The 19,174-nt window shown below is 41.6% G+C and overlaps 3 protein-coding genes across 9 annotated transcripts; 2 read left to right on the top strand and 1 right to left on the bottom strand.

Annotated features, from left to right (window-relative positions):
* Nucleotides 1-23: 23 nt before the first annotated feature.
* Nucleotides 24-1,609, top strand: LOC129599887 (isatin hydrolase-like). The gene is made up of 2 exons (XM_055498239.1): nt 24-578; nt 784-1,609. Exons 1-2 carry the CDS (start codon nt 286-288, stop codon nt 1,364-1,366), a joined length of 876 nt encoding a protein of 291 aa, XP_055354214.1. The 5' UTR covers nt 24-285; the 3' UTR covers nt 1,367-1,609.
* Nucleotides 1,610-1,908: 299 nt separating this feature from the next.
* On the top strand, nt 1,909-3,378 carry LOC129599882 (isatin hydrolase-like). Its single transcript, XM_055498233.1, has 2 exons — nt 1,909-2,409; nt 2,600-3,378. Exons 1-2 carry the CDS (start codon nt 2,126-2,128, stop codon nt 3,210-3,212), a joined length of 897 nt encoding a protein of 298 aa, XP_055354208.1. The 5' UTR covers nt 1,909-2,125; the 3' UTR covers nt 3,213-3,378.
* A 216-nt stretch (nt 3,379-3,594) lies between these two features.
* Nucleotides 3,595-17,702, bottom strand: LOC129599880 (collagen alpha-1(XXV) chain-like). Of its 7 annotated transcripts, XM_055498225.1 has the most exons (32): nt 17,631-17,702; nt 10,807-10,868; nt 10,555-10,590; nt 10,174-10,200; nt 10,059-10,091; nt 9,862-9,921; nt 9,773-9,799; nt 9,357-9,392; nt 8,950-9,021; nt 8,620-8,688; nt 8,301-8,348; nt 7,709-7,753; nt 7,535-7,642; nt 7,328-7,405; nt 6,889-7,021; nt 6,726-6,805; nt 6,288-6,330; nt 6,103-6,173; nt 5,892-6,026; nt 5,771-5,788; nt 5,608-5,643; nt 5,497-5,535; nt 5,388-5,438; nt 5,292-5,319; nt 5,069-5,139; nt 4,894-4,938; nt 4,569-4,596; nt 4,476-4,502; nt 4,348-4,373; nt 4,204-4,285; nt 3,904-3,920; nt 3,595-3,832 (listed from the first exon to the last, which is right to left on the bottom strand). In XM_055498225.1, exons 2-32 carry the CDS (start codon nt 10,807-10,809, stop codon nt 3,734-3,736), a joined length of 1,671 nt encoding a protein of 556 aa, XP_055354200.1. In that variant the 5' UTR covers nt 10,810-10,868; nt 17,631-17,702; the 3' UTR covers nt 3,595-3,733. The 7 variants fall into 7 exon arrangements, with proteins under 7 accessions (XP_055354200.1, XP_055354203.1, XP_055354202.1 ...); XM_055498228.1 differs by lacking the exon at nt 4,894-4,938; XM_055498227.1 differs by lacking the exon at nt 5,608-5,643.
* Nucleotides 17,703-19,174: the final 1,472 nt, after the last annotated feature.

Genomic DNA, 19,174 nt, shown 5'->3' with positions numbered 1-19,174 from the left:
TTATTTTCACAAACATTGATGTCCATCGTTTTTACAACGCAGATAGATAACAGATGTCTCCATAAGCAGTGCAATACGTACCATAATATGCATTAAAACTTTTTTACTAGAGCAGTGTACAGTATACAGAGTATTCGCATATTTGCGTTTAAAATCATTAAAGGCATTTTCATCGGTTTTGCTTTAAAAAATTCTGGGGAAGAACTACAACAACTTACGGAAGCCTAGCGTTTCCAGACCGTCTGTAAAGATCTTGAAGTCATAGTAGCTAGCCTGTGTGAAAAAATGAACACTGTTCCTTTCATCTCATTTTGCTCCTGTGTTTTCGTGATCGGCCGAGTGTACAGCTATCCCGTGGAAAAGTTTAAATTCTCACCGGGAGACATTGTCGACTTGACCTATCCTTTTAATCCGCAGACCGTTTACTTCCCTCAGAAAAAGGGTTTTAATGATTTTACATTACGAATTGATGAAAAGCTGAGCAAGAACGGCGACGTAGTCATGCGACAGGGACATTTCCAGGCCGGCGAACACGGTGGTACACATCTCGACAGTCCAGCACATTTCGGCCGCAACGGGTATGTTTCGGTGCGTCATTGCAAATAAACGAAAAACATAAACAAAATAAAAAAATTAAGGTTATATAATAATTAATTATATTTAAACATTAAAACAAATGACTAACCATGCACACAAATGTTCAGAGTAGAACTCGAAAGAATTTTGCTTTTTACGAAAAATGCTGCTTATGATTTCTACTGTGATGTCTTTTATTTTGAGCAGAAAGGGTATGTCTGATTTGTCAACGGAACAACTAGTCGGTCCAGCGGTCATCATCAACGTGACCACGCAAGTGCGCTCCAATCCCGATTACTATTTGAATCTGACGGATATTCACCAGTTTGAAGCCACCCACGGACGCATTCCCGACGGGTCCTTCGTGTTTCTCTACGGCGAATGGGGTAAACGCTGGCCGGACAGACAGCGCTCCTTCGGAGCCGAGACACCGCATTTCGGTAGTGATTTCAATCAGCTGCATTTCCCCGGCTTTGACCCGGCCGCGACACGCTTTCTCATCGCCGAGCGGAATATCCGCGGGCTGGGCACGGATGGACCGTCGGTCGATTCAGCCGCCGAAATCAAGAAAGAGGTTGCGGCGGCCGAGAAGGAAAAGGCGTCGGCGGCGATTCCGTGTGCACATCTCCAGCTGGCTACTAAGGGAAAGATTGCTATTGAATACGCAGCGCATTTGGAAAAAATGCCTCCCATCGGTGGGCGAATTATTCTGGCACCCATGAAGAATAAGGGCGGATCGGGAGCACCCACGCGAATTTACGGAATTCGGCCTTCACATAAAATCCGTTAAATTTTGTTTCTTAATTTTTCTTATTGGCTGTATGTTCAGGATTAAGGTTGTTAAGCCTTGTTTTCGGTTTCCGGCATTACCATTGATTAAGCACGCAATCCAAAAAAATTGTAAATTTTGGTCAAAGCTGCACTCATGGTACGGTACAGTAGTATACGCGTACTTTTAAATACACCTGCACGTACGCGTAATAAGTTAATAACCCTTCGTTGTTCAATTTTCCATCGGCTTTGTGTGGCTGATACTAGAGTATATATGCAAGTCTTGCAACGTTTTTTTAAATTCTATAATACATTACTTATGTATGTTTACATGGTTATCTAACGTAATTCAGGTACAACGCATAAATTGCTGTATCTGTTGTTTTTGCAAAATTTGGACAGGAGATATCGATGCACCGGCAAAATATTCCACGGCTGCCATGCAGGTAAAGTCCATGCGATTACTTAACAGATCACCGATAAAACTTCGTTAGACGGTCGTCTTCTCGCGGTTTATGAACACTGATTTGTATCGTCTTCTTAACGGAAAACCAAAAATAAAACCGAAGACAACCGGCAAAAATAATTTTGCTTTGTTGAATTAGAAACTTTAATCATGCAAATAGGCGTGTATCTCCATTATTAACGAGACACCATCATAATCTTACCAAACTGCTAACACTGGAATGTTTACAAAGGGCTTGAAATACTCAAGCAACTTCATTCCTACTAGAAGCTTATAACATTACTGATAACCAAATTACTCGGAAGCCTGCAAATGGCTGGGAAGCCATTTATCGTAATTTATTTCCTGATTGTTTTGCTTGCTGGCATTTTTACATATCCGGTGGAGCGGTTTAAATTCTCACCGGCAGATATCATCGACTTGACGTACCCTTTCAACGCACAAACCGTATCCTTTTTCCAGCAGAGCGATTTCCAGTTAACTATTGACGAGAAAATAGGGAAAACAGGAGATGTTGTTATGCGCCAAGGACATTTTCAGGCTCACGAACATGTCGGCACACATCTGGATAGTCCTGCTCATTTCAGCCGCAACGGGTTGGTGGTTTTGCGTGCTGCGTACATGGGTACATTTACAGATGGAAAGCTTATAACCTATTACAAATTAATGTTTGGCTTTGGCTGCTTTTCGATTTTTTAAAATTTCTTGCATCATTTTAATATCTTCTAGCGGGTATGACATTTACGTGAGTTGCTTTGCCAAATAAATCTATTGGGCTTTGAGCAGAAGCGACATGGCGGATCTCTCCACGGACCAATTGATTGGCCCAGCGGTGGTCATCAACGTCACTGCCCAAGTGCGCGCCAATCCCGATTACGGCGTCAGCGTGGCGGATATCAACCAGTTTGAGGCCACCTATGGCCGCATCCCCGCCGGTGCCTTCGTGTGCATGTATTCAGAATGGGGACAACGTTGGCCGGATCGACAGCGGATGTACAGTGCCGACAATAACGAACCCTACCGCAGTTTTCGCGGTCTCCACTTTCCAGGATTTGAGCCAGCAGCAACACGCTTCCTGATTATGGAGCGGCAGATCCGCGGGATCATTGTCGATAGCCCTTCGCTTGACCCCGCCCCCGAAGCTACGCGTCAACCGGTGTCCAGCAGCTGGGGTACACATGTCTTGATCGCCGGTCATGGCAAAATAGGCATCGAGTACGCGGCCCATTTGGATGAAATGCCGCCCGTGGGCGGAAAAAGTGATACTTGCGCCTATGAAGAACAGGGACGGATCGGGTGCACCGGTACGGATTTTTGGGATTCGCCCGGCTCGCGCTGGTTAGGGTATTTAATATTTATATACGAGAACTCTGACTCTGCCCAACTGAAACGGCAGTAATTACCGATTTTTTGTTAAATACATTGTGCGTTTTTAGGGTATACACAACAGATTTTGCCTGCAATTTAATAATCCATAACGATTAAATATGGCATACAAAATCAACAACCACGCATGCGGTACTTTGGCAGTGACGTACAAGTGGCTCTAAATCTTTCAACAGAAAAATCCAAAACTCTATAAAACCTGACTGAAGAACGAACTATACATTAAAACATCAATCCACAATAACAACAAAGTCTTTCTGTTTTTGTAAATTTGGTCTGTATATAAAAACACCATCCATAGCGTGTGTACAGAGCACAAGTCAGACATTAACGAAAATGAAAACATACAAAGTGGAAAAAAAACAGGAACCGCGCGCGGAGGAGAAAGTCAACAAAACTCTGCTGCAGTGAAAAAAGACAACTTTGGTCGCTCGTAGAAAATGCGGCCAGCCGAAGGCATCACAAGATTGCGGGGGCCAAGACTCAAGAGTCGCTCCAAAATGCAACCGGCACAACCACCGTTCAGCGCACCGCTTAAGTGCCTGATATGGATTGCTGATTGCGCCATCCGCAGCCCGGGACGGGAAGTCCATCCGGCCCCACAGGACAGGGCGCATCCAGTCCGGGTATACCCTATAGTCATACTCACTCGTGATTATCGAGTGATAACCGGCTTGAAAAGTGTAAACCAAGCAAATACTTACAGGTTCTCCTTTATCGCCTGAAAAATTCGAAAAATTCGTTAGTATGTACTGTAGCAAGGATAATTTTAACACTCGTCAGTCAAAAATTATGCAAAATGGCATATTGAACCACCTTGGCTCATGTATCTTAAATCCCTAATATTTCGGTTATTATATGTGTCAGACGGCTAGCTTGTACTCCTAAATATAACAACGTACATCCCATATTTTTATAATGTTTACATTTTTACATGGTAAAAGGTCGACTCCTTGAAATTTCGCAAAGAAATAATCTTATTACTTCCTCCAGTAACAGCATACCCTTAGCACCGCGGGCACCGCGTTTTCCTTTGTCACCTCTATCCCCTTTAGCGCCAGGCATACCGGGGACTCCGTCAATACCCTGCAAGGTGATCCAGATAATCACCGGCAAGTCGGGCGACATGCATTTGATCAAACACTTACATTTTGGCATACGTCTCCTCTGTCACCTGCTCGCCGAATTAAGAGAATTTTTGTTTAGAACAGTCATGTTAGTTTTCAGATGAATTCAACGTTGAAAATGATATAAACGACAACGTAGTGGATGGTACCTTTAGGACCGCTTTCTCCTGGTGCACCTGTTCGAACATTAATAACAATAAGTATCTGGCATCTGTATGCTGCAAACGCGAGGCATCGTTTACCTCTTTGTCCATCCATGCCTGGCGGACCCTGTTTATAATGATAAAAGTAAATTAATAAATGTAATTCCATATACAGCATTATTAGTTATCACACAGTTTCAGAAGTCGGATGTTTGGTTAGCATTGTCAGAGTCACTGATCCTATTCTGTTACTGTCAGGAAGCCCTAATGTTTCTTTGTTATTGTGCAACGGAGCAGTAATCAGAAGAAACAAATCATGAGGGATCAAAGCAAGCGCGTATTAATGCCTCATGCAAGCAGCCATGCATAGCAGGGAATGATAAGAACGCTGTGAAGCAAGTATTGCATCCCGACACCAGATTACCAAAAGCCCCGGAATACCATCGCGACCCGGCTTCCCTTCAATACCCTGAAATAGTTTAAAAGTGTTGTGGAAGTATCCCAATAAGCCTAATCAGCTAGGGACACCGTAACCCAGATACAGCGGGAAAAGCTGAAGCACAGTACGGCAGTAACGTCCACAAACAATTGTGCATTACCGGAAGTCCCATCGGTCCTGGTAGACCCATTGGCCCAAGAAGTCCCTTCTCGCCACGCTCACCGAATTCACCTGTTGATAACAAACCAGTAATGTACATGAGTACATGATCACATAGACAAAATGCAATTAAGATCTATACTGATGCAGCGATATCAAAATTAGAGCGTTCGATGGGAATATCGAAACCACCGGAACATGTCAGTTCAATAACTGCAACTCACCTTTGCCACCGTCTCGTCCCGGTTCACCCTGCAGCGCAATATGAAGGCTCGATTAAGCAAACTGGATGTGACCTTTAGAGAAAATCAAACACCCACCTTGAAACCCGGTGGACCGGGCGGTCCCGGGGGACCCGGTGGGCCCATACCCTGCCAACGCGGAACAGTTACTGCTGGAATTCTCTTTAGACTTAAAAACTATTCTTACCCCAAGACCTAGTGGCCGGCCTGTCGCTCGCGAATCAACCTGGCAGGAAAGAGTGTTAATGCAACTTGATTTCATCTCTTATGCAACTTGAGTCAAGTTATTTGCACTCACGCCTGACATTATTTCGACATTAGTTCCAGGAGCACCCTTCAAAATGTTACGACGAGGTTAGTCAAATCAGTCACTGACGTTATTATTGGGTTGCGAGGAATGCATTCTCATCGTGCGCGATATCACTGGGGGTGATACCAAAACAATGTGGTACAATACTTACGGGTGGTCCAGGCATGCCCTATAACAAATTAATAACATATAACAAAATATATAATATTTAACAAATCAAAACCAAAATCGATACAGAGTAATAGTTTGCATGCAAGCACTTATATACTTACCGGTGGGCCAATAAAACCAGGAGCTCCCATAGGTCCCACATCGCCTTTGTGACCTTTATCGCCTAACGGACCGGGTGGACCACGGGTACCGTGTAGACCCGGGTCACCTTTGTCTCCCCTGTCGCCTTTTGAGCCCTACAGAATCAAAGGGTTTGTCACAGAACATGTGAGAAAGATGTATGCATCTACATTTTATTTGTGTCGGTCTTACCTGGGTACCTGGCAACCCAAGTTCTCCCTTATCACCAGATGGACCAGACAGTCCGCGCAGGCCGGGTGGACCTAAAAACGGATCTTAATTATTACGAAATGAAACTGTCATAAGTGAGAATACCGTTCGAATGCATACAATATCATAAACCAGGAAATGTATAATGTTGTGCCATTGTTACTTACCAATGGGACCAGGACGCCCGGGTGGTCCGGGAAACCCAATGCCCTGTAAATAGTATTTATTAATAATGTTTATAATGTAACATAAGGTATATACAGAAAAAAGATCAGATGCCGAACTTACCGTTAATTATTCAACCGCAGCGTTAAAGAGAAACATGTAGTGGTTAACAGTAAGGAGTATAGCAAGGTAAGCAGTAATCACCGCTGCACCGATGAGGGACAGCAACACGCGCGCGACGCAAGTATTAAATTATTAAGCAGAAGCGAAATAAAGAAAAACAAAACGGAAATTATAAAGAGCGATTTGACAACAAGTAATACAAGAGTAGCAAGCAACGTTCAAAGAAGTGTTCTCAGGGTCACCCAAAGTTGCATGCTCCTTATTCAAAATCATCAATCCCAGCATCGTCGCCAGACTCATTATATTTTCTCACTAACCTTTTTGCCGCGTTTTCCCAGGTCGCCTTTTTCACCCTTAGTTCCAGCGGATCCCGGCTCTCCTGGTGGACCAGGGGGGCCTAACATTCGCAACAAACTTGTAGAAGAGAAGCTGATATGTAAGAGAAGAGATCACCGGCATGTAAGAGAAGCTGATATATACCCGGTGGTCCCATTACTCCATTTCCGGAGGGTATGGGTGGTAGGGGCCCAGAAGTCACCAGACCATTGCTTTCATAATGCAGACCATACCGGTCGCCGTATTCTCCTTTATCGCCCTTATCACCTTTAGCACCCTGTATGACAATTTCAAATTATTGTACGTTAACAGTGAGCGAATAAATGCATTTCATAACAAAAACAACAAAATAAGAAAATCTGCAATAAAAACACTTAAAGGTCATTTGAAAGAGCAAAGCATTATAAATGGAAACCAGTTGTAAACAATTTCGCTAAGGAAAATGAAACACTGAATATCGTTTACGGAAAAGCTGAGCAGTATTAAAAGGGCTAATTGAACCGGTAATAAACATAAAAATCCTTATCACTGCTTATAAAATTTAAAGAGCGCAAAACAGGACAGCAAATAAAATTGCCCTTACAGGATGACCAGGACCACCATCGCGTCCTGGACTGCCTACACCGGGTGGTCCCATCAGACCACGCAAACCACGTTCACCCTAATAACGACAAACGGCAAACAAACAAACTAAACAATTGAACCGAAATAAATCAGCAAAGCAAAGCAGGCAAACGCAGTACAACGGGACGATATAAAAAATATCCCACAACAACCGGCATGACCTTACCGGCTCTCCCTGTGGTCCAGGGAAGCCACGCGGTCCCGCTTCCCCTTTGGAGCCAGGCGGCCCGGCTCGACCCGGCTGGCCATCGTAACCGTGAAGGCCAACTGGACCCTGTTCGGCAAATGCAGCGTGAAGTGTCGTCAGCGCAATGTCATTTTGATCACGCTAATATCGTACCGGTGGTCCTGCTGGTCCCGCATGTCCTGGTTCTCCTTTTTCTCCCTGTGCAAGATTTACAGTGTTACACGTAACTTCTAAGCATGGTAACATGTTGCCTAATATGCTGTCTAATATACTGCCTCGACAAATTAAGCCTGTCTCTCTGTATCTCGAACTGCAAGAGTTTGGGAAAATATAAATGCAAATTGCAAAAGTATGGCTTTACAGGCTCTAGAAAAAGAGTTCAAAAGCTTTAGCGGTCTGCATAGCAGTCGGGCTTTAGTCACAGCTTTTAATCTCAAACTCACCAAACCTATCGCCTCAAGCCACTACACTACATTTCAAGGTGTCAGCTGCTTGGGGCCTCGTGCCACTCGTTGGAAAATGGAAACTACTTAAAAAATTGTTTTTAAAACTGCAAAAACGATTCCGTTTTCTTGCAACAAGGGTTTTAAATGCTTTTCCGGTTGACAATACAAAAATACCGTAACACTTCAAGTATTACTTGTGAAGTTACAATGCTAAAGCGAGTGCCCGAAAAGAGCGTAAAATTAGCACCTACGGTAGTTCAATTTACGTGCATTATACAATATTATTCGTTGATGCATACTTTCAGCTTGGCTAGTAGTTCAGAAGGCACGTTAAAATCCTCGAGATCCTGCAAAGACAAAAAAGCAGCGGTGTTACCCAAGCAGCCCAACAAAAATTCCCCAACCGAGATCCAGCACTGCCAACTTTACACCAATGTTTGTTGTCATAGCGGATTAAAGCAACTCAATGGAATCGGCATGCACGGCTGTCCCGTTATTTACAGCGCAACATATTGTAGCGAAGCTGTTTTTGGTTGTAATTAACGACAAGTAAATCGGTACGCGGGATAAACAACAATTCTGGGCGTTTCAAACCATGGGAAGAAATGCACTACTAACCTTTAAAATAGCTCTTCGTGTGTCAGTGGGATCATTCATTAGTTGTGACACTGAACGTGGTTTTCCACCCTATAACATCACAATCACACTCTTACAGTCAGTCCAAACACACCAGTCCCAAAACACAACTCTATCACAAAACAATGGTGCGAGCATGTTGTGCGCAAGCAAGTGAACAGGGTAATATGGGGACGATGTGCTGAATGTGCGGGGATGAACGCAACAAGCAAAACTAATCAAGCAGTGCAACATAGCCGGTGTGTGCATGAACAATAAAAAAGCGGGCCAGCGTTGTGTGTTCCATCATCCAAGCGGCCAGTTCCAACGTACCTTGCTGCCGTAATAGGCTTCACCGCCGGAATCTCCCGGATCACCTTTATCACCTTTTGGCCCAATATCACCCTAATATCAGCAATAAATAATTCATTTGGTTTATACGCACGCACTGAAAGGAATGCATTATTACATAACTACGTACGTTGCTATGACATAAACCGTATGCGATGCCGTATTGTGCGATGCACACCGTATACAGGTTTTATTTGGTGTAATCTTTACGAATCAAACACGATTTTAAATTCGGCAAAAATAAAATTTTTTTAAATATTGCGTAGACTTTTAGTGTACTAAAGTCATGTAAACAATTAGAAACAATCCAGCGTTTTGGTCATCAAAAATCAAGACCGTTTTCCAAAGCAGAAATGCCGGCAGGAAGAAAGGAGTCGTTATACGCGTACCTTAGGGCCGTTGGGTCCGTCCATACCGATTGGTCCCTGCAGCACAAAGTAATAGATGAAATCAACATAATTACAACTACACTGTTTATATTTGCATATTGGCATTCGGTGTTATTGTCGATGCAAAAACAAACAGCAGTTCTGCAGCTATCAGCAAATAAACTGCCATCTCATGCACGGGGTAAAGGTCAAGGGATGCGTGTATGTGTCAGTGTCAGTGTCATTGTCAGTGAAGGGAGTAATTGTCAGCTAATGACGCAGGCAGGAATCAAACGGGATCAGTCTGGGCATTCTGTTTTTGTTAAGTATCACCCACCGGGAAGCCCTGTATTCAGACCAAAACATTAGTTGTCACAAACTCGTGTTTCGCGTTAGTCAATATTAAAAAAATACAGTTATGTCAATAAATATCTTACAGGGAAACCACGGTCGCCTTTGGAACCCTGAAAAGCAAGTTCCAGTTTTTAAATAAACGCCCCAATAAATATTTTAGTATTTGTTTTACCCGAGGTCCAGGGGGCCCTCTCAACAGCTGCATCGTATTGAGGAACTTCGGGTCATCGGCCTAACAAAAATACATCATTGAGAATTTTGTAAAGTCTAAATGTATTTTATTTTTTAATCATATTTATTTAATGAAGTTAAATGTATAAAATGTATCGTACTATAGATAAACGACTACTGAGTTCGCATCTCCCATACCTGAATTCCTTGCAGAAAATCTCCAGACTTTCCCTGCAATTCCAAAATGATAAATCAGAAAACAGGAAGATTTAACTCTGATGGGATTTTTTACGGAGCAGCAGGTGACACTTACAGGCAACCCAGGATTTCCACGCGGACCCTTCAAAATGGAAGTGCAAACAGCATTCTGGGTGAACTGGGATGTGTAAAAGGATTATGTCCTTGTGTTGCAGTGTATTTATCATAAACGCACACCGGACAGTGCTTTAGTCCACAGGAAGACCAAGCTTAGAGCAATTAGTGCACATAAAGAGGGAAAGTTCATGAAAGGTGATGTGTGAGAGTGTGAGATCGGGATCAGCACACCCCTCATCCCGGATTATCAAGCTGACATTACAGTGACCCTTCACCTTTAGCACCATGCACGAGATGGAACGAAGTGAATAGATAATGAAGAATTTTAACAGTAACGCCAACACCAGAATGTTAACAATGGACAGCAACACACACTTACAGGGAACCCATTCCTACCAGGAGCCCCTGGAAGGCCCTAAAAATATGCAATAGAGCACAGACTGAGATTTCAGGAAGTATGTATACAACGGACCCGAAAGAAGGACTTAGGACACAAACAGACACGCTGAAGAAAGAGAGCACACAGCAGGTTTTAATTGTTTAACAATAAAAGTTGTATCACAAAAAAAATACGGAAATAATAATAGTGCTAAAACAAAATAATATTTTTAAAAGCGTACATGGCACTTACCATTGGTCCAGATTCACCAGGATCCCCCTTCGCACCGCGTTTTCCCGGTTTTCCTGGAGGTCCTACAACAACAAAAAATGTATCAATTACCACAGCCGATTTATTATTATTACGGCACAAGAGCAGACAACCCCAAGGGGACTTCAAGTCTGGTCGAACAAAAAATGGAGGTATATTATGGAGGTATATTGTGCTACTGATGCAGCGTGGTTAATTTAAATTCGTACAAAAATTAAGATTAATCGTGTCACTTAACAGAAGCAGAAATGTCAATTTAGCAAATGTATACATATACCATTTGCTTATAAACTTTGCCGACAGAGCGTCCCTGGTTAGTGGATGTATTGTAGTTACCGTACAAAATACATACAGTACTAATTTTTGCCTGTTAATGCTCGTCCATGCAGTATGCGCTTGATACGTCAATTAATTCCAACTACGTATACAGTACGCAACAACCACACACAGTTAGAATATTTTCGAATATGTTGCATCTTTGTTGTTCTGGTTTGTTGTAAACAATAAATAACTTTAATTTATACAAATATTACTATTGAAAACATTATTTTAATATTTTGTTTGAGAAAGTATGGTGTCAGACACTGTTATATATTTGAATATTAGCACAGCGTTCACGCGGGCCTTTGATAATTAATCAAGGTGACAAGGAGATGGCGGGAAACCGGCACTAGAAAAACGCCGATTGACATAGTGCTCCGCATACAAATTGTGGTTAATATTATCTCAAGTGCGTTGATCTACCGGCAGCTCCAAAGCCAGGAGGAAATGACAAGCGCCACTTGAATGCTGAAGGATCAAAATATGTACCAGGAGTACTTGCAGATTATCGGCTTAAGAAAAGTACAGATTTCGGTTTCACTGACTAATTATGTGGCCAGTTTGTTAGAGAGATTATCCAGTAATTTACTGGGGATTTAACGAGAAAAAGAAAACCAGTTGCCATACTTCACAATTAGTCCTGTCACCCCGGCTTTTCTCATCTTCACATATATGTACCTACCGGCGGACGCACACACCGATTAACGACCTTGACGGTTACGGGAAATACATATATATTGGATATTCAAATTACGCTCATCTACGGGCCCCATACATTAAAGTACATTGATCTCCCGGCGAAATATACGGCACGCAAGCATTTGCGGCGGGGCAGCGCCAAACGATGAAACGCGATATTTGTCACCTGCTCACTAAATACTTAATTACTGGCCAAATGTTTACAGATACGATACGCTTCGCCGCCTTCCAAACATCCACACACTCTATCAGCAGAAAGCATTTACAATGAATTAAAATTAAATTTCGTAGACAAAAAATTTTAATGGGGTTGACAGTATTTTTCAGTTTGATTTTCATTCTCTAAATTGAATTTGCTAGAGGCTAAATATAATTTCAAAGATTAATATTAATCAGGTTTTCATAAAGATGGGGAAAAAATAGAAACTACGGACAATACATACATTATGCACTGTTTCATTCTGGACATAATACTATTAAAATAATTGAAATTTATACCGGCCACCCCAAATCCCGTTTATTCCGGCCAATTGACCTAAGCTGCATCTGCCGTATGGTCATATTTGCCTGAATGGTGCGAGGCGAAAGTATAGCAGACTTTTGTCCACTACAATCAATAAACGGCCAATAATCCATACAAACTTATGAAATATGGTATTGATACAACAGGATGAATGTTGCCCTTTAATTGTATTCATGCGGTGTCCACCGTTGACTCATGTCAGTGAAAATGTAGTATAAAGGGATTATTTTATGAATATGTGCTCCTTTTGCGCATATTGCGAAGTGTGTCAGTGGATTACAGATGGTAAGCTGCGGCTATAAGTAGGCAATGTACAGCCGCTGTTTAACTGTTGTGACGGCTTGAAGGCGTTAAATTGTATCTATACAAATGAAAAGTATATTTAATTTGCAAAATCAAACATAAACCCCGTTTGTACACGTTATGAGCGATGAAATACAGGCTCAGTGCTGTGTCGATGCGTCATAATGCAGGATAACGACGCCCGGCATACATTATCCGGAGCAGCCGGAGAGCTTCCGGTGACAGATACACATTTGGCACACATTTTGCACGTGTGCAACACCGACAGGAATTCGACTCATTCAAATTCAAATTGAGTGTTTCACCGAAATCTTTTCTGAGGAGTGGATGTAGCTGATGGAAAGCTGTACAGTAAAATTAATAGGTAATTGCTAGCGTTGTTGCATCTGTGTACCATTATTGTATTTTTAATGCATATGGATAGCTAATTAATTTTACGAAAGTGCTATGCGCCCCAAAATTTTCGGGCGCATAGCAAATTATCTAGGCGCCCTAAAATTTTGGGGCGCATAGCAAAATAACTATGCGCCCTAAATTTTTGGGGCGCATAGAAGTGACCTTAATTTTAATCCAAGAATAAATCAGTATTTTTCATGATAAATATTTTCATCTTAAAACAAGTGCGCCTTTTTTCCAGTACTGCATAAACATATGTATTGGCGAAAAAGCGGTATATAATTATATTATTGAATAACTCATATTTTTTATCTGTTTTGGTTCAAAGAAAATATAACATAATTACGGATAGTGATACCGAAGAATGTATTTTGAATCAAAACACAGTTGTGTCTGTCGCATGCGTGCCGTATGCCGCATGCACACTGCCACGAAAATTGCTGTGCATATCGTATTGCAATTGCTACGGTATTTACGATTTGATGCTGTCAAATAAAATTACACATTTTGGCAACAGACAGCTCGAGATCGCCAGTACATGCATGTGTCCGCTCGACGCTGCGGACAGGGCCGAAGCATCCGTAGTGAATAATTTGAAGAGTCCTGGCGTCGAAAGATTCAAGTAGGGAATGGCCACTTTCAATTTGGACTGATACGCTAGCCATTGACAATAATAAAATAAAACGCAAATTCTTTCCCAGCCCCCATCGGACGCCCGAGCACCGTCAACAAGTTGTTAATAAAGATGTTACTGCTTCGTGCCCTCCAGCCAATACATTGTCAGTACAACCCAAAATGACCATTTCGTGTCTTAATTCCGTGCTATGTCATGGACAGCATAATTGGCTGCACATCCAAAAATCCGGCAGTTTGATAGTTAAAAAATAGTAATTACTGAGCCGGCTTAACTGCAGATTGGTCAGCTCACAAAATGCTTGAGCAGATGTACAATTAATCCCCACTTGAAATTGAATTTTGATATCGCCCGAGCTGTAATTTTTAAGATTGACCTATGAGGTATCCGGTTTTAAAAAGGAAGTTGCAGATAAACTATCGGCAACTGTAGTAATCCGATGCGGTTCACAAAGTGGACACTGGATAAGGCGAGCGGTTACGGTGTAGCTTAAGACTTTTAACAAGTTTCATAAAGTAGCTGCCAGTTCGAAATTTGTGCTAATTTTAGCCAGTTTACTTTTTGCTTACAAGAAAGAAAATTTATTAAAAATGATTAATTGCCCAAAAAATTTCAAAATTATAAAATGCATGTAACAACATCTTTTACTTTTCATGTATTTTATTTTCTGAAAGCTACCTATAAGATACTTAATCGAAAAGCACAATCTACGTATGTAATTGTTTTTCTTATATAAGCCGGCAATATTGACTTTGACGCATATGACCAGCCTCAAGACTGTGTCACGCATAAGGATAACGATGTCATCTCGCGGAAAGTTTATATTTCCCTAAAGAATTCTCGTTCGTTTGCCTTGGCCGGCGATTAGTGGTAAATGAAAATAAAATGTACCAATAGCGGATTAACAGGTTGTAAATGGCGCAAATAGTTGGTAGTGAGGATTTTAATAGTTCAAATGTCAAACACACAAACGCTTTAGTATTCTATTTCTATAATACTAACCGCAAGTTTCATAATATTTACAGAACGCAAAGGCGACACTTTTTTCTCATGATTCCCTTGTGTGGCATTTGCCATTCGGCGTGTGTGTGCGCCATCCTGATGCACAGCCAGAAGACTAAGAGGCAAAATGAGCACGCAAAGTACAGTCACCGTGGTACAGTACCGCAACTTCAAATAGACCTTTTTTTTACTTTTGTTACGTTAATCGAAAAATGCATTTTCACATTAATTTTGTTCGAAAGAGTGTACATACATTTATTGTTAGAGGAAATTTACACAGTTGTATTTGATGCAATTTTTAAATGCTGAGAAGCGATTTCTGTATAATTACAATTCCAAGAAAGTATTGTTTCAGGATTGGGAAAATTGTGAAGTTGAAAATGTAGTCCTTGAAATCTATAATATATCGTTGACGGCAGAGAGCAAAATACTGTACAAGAAAAACATACAGTATCCGAGCAGATCAGGTGCCTAAGCAGCGCAAAGTTTGATCAGCTGAAGTGGGAGTATTAGGTTTCCTTTTTGGGATTTGTTTCTCTGCTAATCTCTCCCAAGATAGAAAATATGCCAGACAATAAATGATGAAAATGGGGTATTAATGGTTCTTTTATACCGATCTTCTGTCATCGTCTCCCAGCCAGGGGCTTCACGCTCAGCCTCCATGTGGTCCAGTTTAACAATCAACATCAGCCGCCGTGTAAGCATGATCAAAACATTCCACGGATAATTATGATCTAATCATAACACAAAACAACAACTCCAGCCAGCCCTGCTTGTCGACAGATTAAATTACCCAATTAATTAAATCTTTCCTGCAAACTTCGCAATTTATTCATGTTTTTGTTGCAGTTTAATAGTAAATTTAATTTCTTTTATTAAGTTTAAATATTTTTAAAATATGTGAGACGTTAGCAAAAGAATAAAATAGCCTGATAGAAAACTTTATAATGAGTTATCCATGTCCATAATACGCGCAATTATCCTTTTCAAGCTGCCAGTTTACAAAACGTACGCATAATTATCACATCATTTCATCTGGAAAAAGCAATCACTATTCAATGACCCTCATTGAGTTGATTCCGGCAAACCACAATACTGAAGACAAACGAACCTTATGCAATTCATTGACATTCTGTAGCGATTCATTACAAGTCGATTAATTATCAAAATGCAGATGAATCATGAGGAGGCGGGTATTGAGCCGCAACAATACCGCCATGTGTCACAAATGGCACCATCATCATTACGTCTATTTTCCGGCTTGTTATGAGCCGGGCAATTTTATGCAAATGTGTGATCTGTATGGCGCGCACACCTGCATATCCTTATATGCGCTGGCTGCATCTGAGCCGAACAGGAATACATGGAAAAATTGAAAAAGCAATAACGAACATTATTTGCGTTATTTGCGATTTTTTGCGGCGTAAAACATTATTTTATGCAAAGTGTTGCATTGTAGTACTGTATATGGCAGGCAGTGCACGTGCGGTTGTTAAATGCCTTTTAATCATCTAACTGTAAGCCTGACCTGAAGTATCCGATGCACACCGAACAACTAATTATCGCACAAATGTCAATTAAAGTAAACCGATGCATATCGCAAGGAAATGGAGACGATCAGATAGCGATCGCCACATTAACCTCCGGGCCAATTTATTAACCACACACGCACATATATAATCAGGAAGATGTTTTGTATACCCCAACAATACAGATGCACCTTTCCCAGTTTATCTATCTTCCATGCGCATCTCACTGTTTAATCTGACAGCTGTATTGAGACATAATGAACTGGCTACCGGCGTCCGGAAACGTTAGCGTCAGGAGAATCCGATTTGATTTGTTGGTGAAGACCGCATTCTTACGGGCGATTAGTTTACAATTGACAGCTTCATTGTCCGCGTGAGTTTTCCACAAAATTCTCCGTGTATCATTAGACTTTCCTGTGACCAGCAGCATACTTTTACGCGGTACATTGCCCTAATCCCTAAATACCCCGTATCGTACATTCATAGGCCGCGGTTGCATGATGAATATTCATACATGCGCCATTGACAACTTGATATTACGCTCTGTTTAGCGCCGATTTGTCGATCAAATTCGCGAGCAAAAACGTCAGCTGCCGCCGCTATATTGGAAGAGGGAAAATTTATGGCAATTAATTTTTTTCTTCTCCCCATGATCGAGGTTAATAATCCTCTCCAATGGCCGGTTGTATATATTTTTCAGCCGAGCCAAGAAAAGGTGTCGAGATGGATAATTTCTTCTGGGACGAACGGTAAATTATTGGACAGTTGAGAATAAATGAGCGGTATACGCTTGCGTGCCGCCAATGCCGGTATACGCGATGCGAAAGGTTAACATCTGTATTTAAAACGGAACATATGCAGTCCAACGTGCAAAGCTTCACAGACAGCTCAGCGTGATCAAGGTAATTTATGAGCTACCCCGCCAACCGCCACAAAAGACCCATTCTTAACGGTGTGTCAATTGTCAACGGGCAATTGTATAGACAAAAGCTCATTATTATCCTCACATTGCCAGTGCGCTCAATATGCTTCAAGAATGTAAGCAGAGGACACTATGATGGGTTTAGGCTTCTTCCGGTATATGTACACTAATATTCCACTCTATTCTTGATGACTTGATCACATCAGATTCAGTCCTCATATCGCACAACATTAAACCAAAATTTTATCATACAAAATTAAATAAAATCTATTTTTAAAGAAATTATTTATTGTTTTTATCACTTCATTAATTTGTTTCTCGGACAAAATTTTTTAGAACTACATATACCCCAATATTTTGTGAGAATTGGTTTATTTTACAGAGCTATTCCACAGAAAAATTTTCTGCCCAGCACAAGTTTTATTTTTTTTAAACTTATGCTGCATAAATTAGTGCAGCATAATTACAAATTCTTACCTGGCGGACAGAGGCACTGCGTGGTGGGCAGGGACTGCGGGGGATTGAGCAGGGCCGGATGTGCCTGATAGTCGGCAGCATAGCGACGATTGCCGCTGCTGCCGTGGCTGCCGGCACTGTGCCCGCCCCGCGGATCGCCAAAGGATCAACAAACGACCTCTTCAATCCAGTATTAATATCGCGCCGCTGCAGTTGATGCCGCTGGGATGATGAAGAGGAGTCGGCAATATCGGGCCGGCCAGCCGCCACGTTGTCAGTGTGGAATGAAAAAGTCTGGAAAAAGCAAGCATCTCATCGCTGTTATAAGTGTTATGATGAACATATTGACTGTGGCCCCGCGCATATAATTACTCCTTGAGAAAATATTCCGCCGCACACTTGACAGTTTACAGAGGAGTCGTATACTGGCTATGTGCAGCGCCAAAATGCTGCTGGATTGAAACACTCACGGGCCCTGTCATGAGCAATCTACACTACATTTACAACTGATATCTGTCCCGGCGTTCATAGCGTAGTGGCCGCAGTGCAATCAAGCATTTTCCGGAAATAATTTCCGGTACGCAGCACATTTGTTTTCCTGTCCGTCCCGTTCGATTACGGCTAATTCAATCACAGGCATTTATCCGCGGCTCTAGGTGCAGTGAAATATGTATGACTAATTCCCAGCGGATGTAATTCACACTAATAACATTCTCAATTAAACGGCAAAAAATGGTGGCAGAAGCGACATTCCCGTTTCAAGCTTCGGAGCGCGCGGCGCTCCACATTCTGTTCTGCGACGAAATTTTGTACTGCTGTTCAAAATGTATGGTAGAGACCCGATAAGTTGTAATACACTATATTGTAATACTTTATATCCAGCGTAAAAAATATGATTTTCAAATTAATACCAGACCATGGTAATTTTTTTGAAATTAAGTAATATGTTTTTGTTAAAAAATTTTTTGGATAGTTTTACGTTGCCTTTATAATGATCTCATCGTTGGAATTCTTATTATTCATCTGATTATTAACTCTAAAAATGTGTGCCAAATTGGAAATAGAGACGATAATTATCATAAGAGCGAATATCATCTCTCAAGAAGTGGCGCCGAATGAATCTGCATATCATCTATCTGCGTGTACACACGCGCGGACGCATCGTCCGTCACGGCGAAAAAAAACCGGCATCTGCTATCTCAATCAGCGAACGAATCCTCTAGATCATTTACCAGCTGTCAATCAAAGGCGATAAACTTCGTAATTCGATTTTTTCTCCAAGCGGTCGCCGGCAGTATTGGTAATCTTCCCTTTATATGAGTATTGATTAGCCGGTTTCCCTATTTTTTCTAGTATCTTATCCAAATATTATTCCAACACTGGGCCGGATAAAAGCCTACCTTTGAGGGATTGTCTAATAGGGATTCACGGAGTTGATCGAGTTCACGCTGTAGTATCTGCACCCGCCACAGGGACGCCACCGATAAACACAATCCCATTATCCACAACAATACACCCACGGTATGCCATAATGTGGGCCAACAATTTCCTGCGTTCTTCACACT

This window comes from Paramacrobiotus metropolitanus, unplaced genomic scaffold (genome assembly GCF_019649055.1).
Source record: "Paramacrobiotus metropolitanus isolate TYO unplaced genomic scaffold, Prichtersi_v1.0 Parri_scaffold0000157, whole genome shotgun sequence".
NCBI classification, from domain to species: domain Eukaryota; kingdom Metazoa; phylum Tardigrada; class Eutardigrada; order Parachela; family Macrobiotidae; genus Paramacrobiotus; species Paramacrobiotus metropolitanus.
This window is presented reverse-complemented; position numbering and strand designations above follow the sequence as displayed.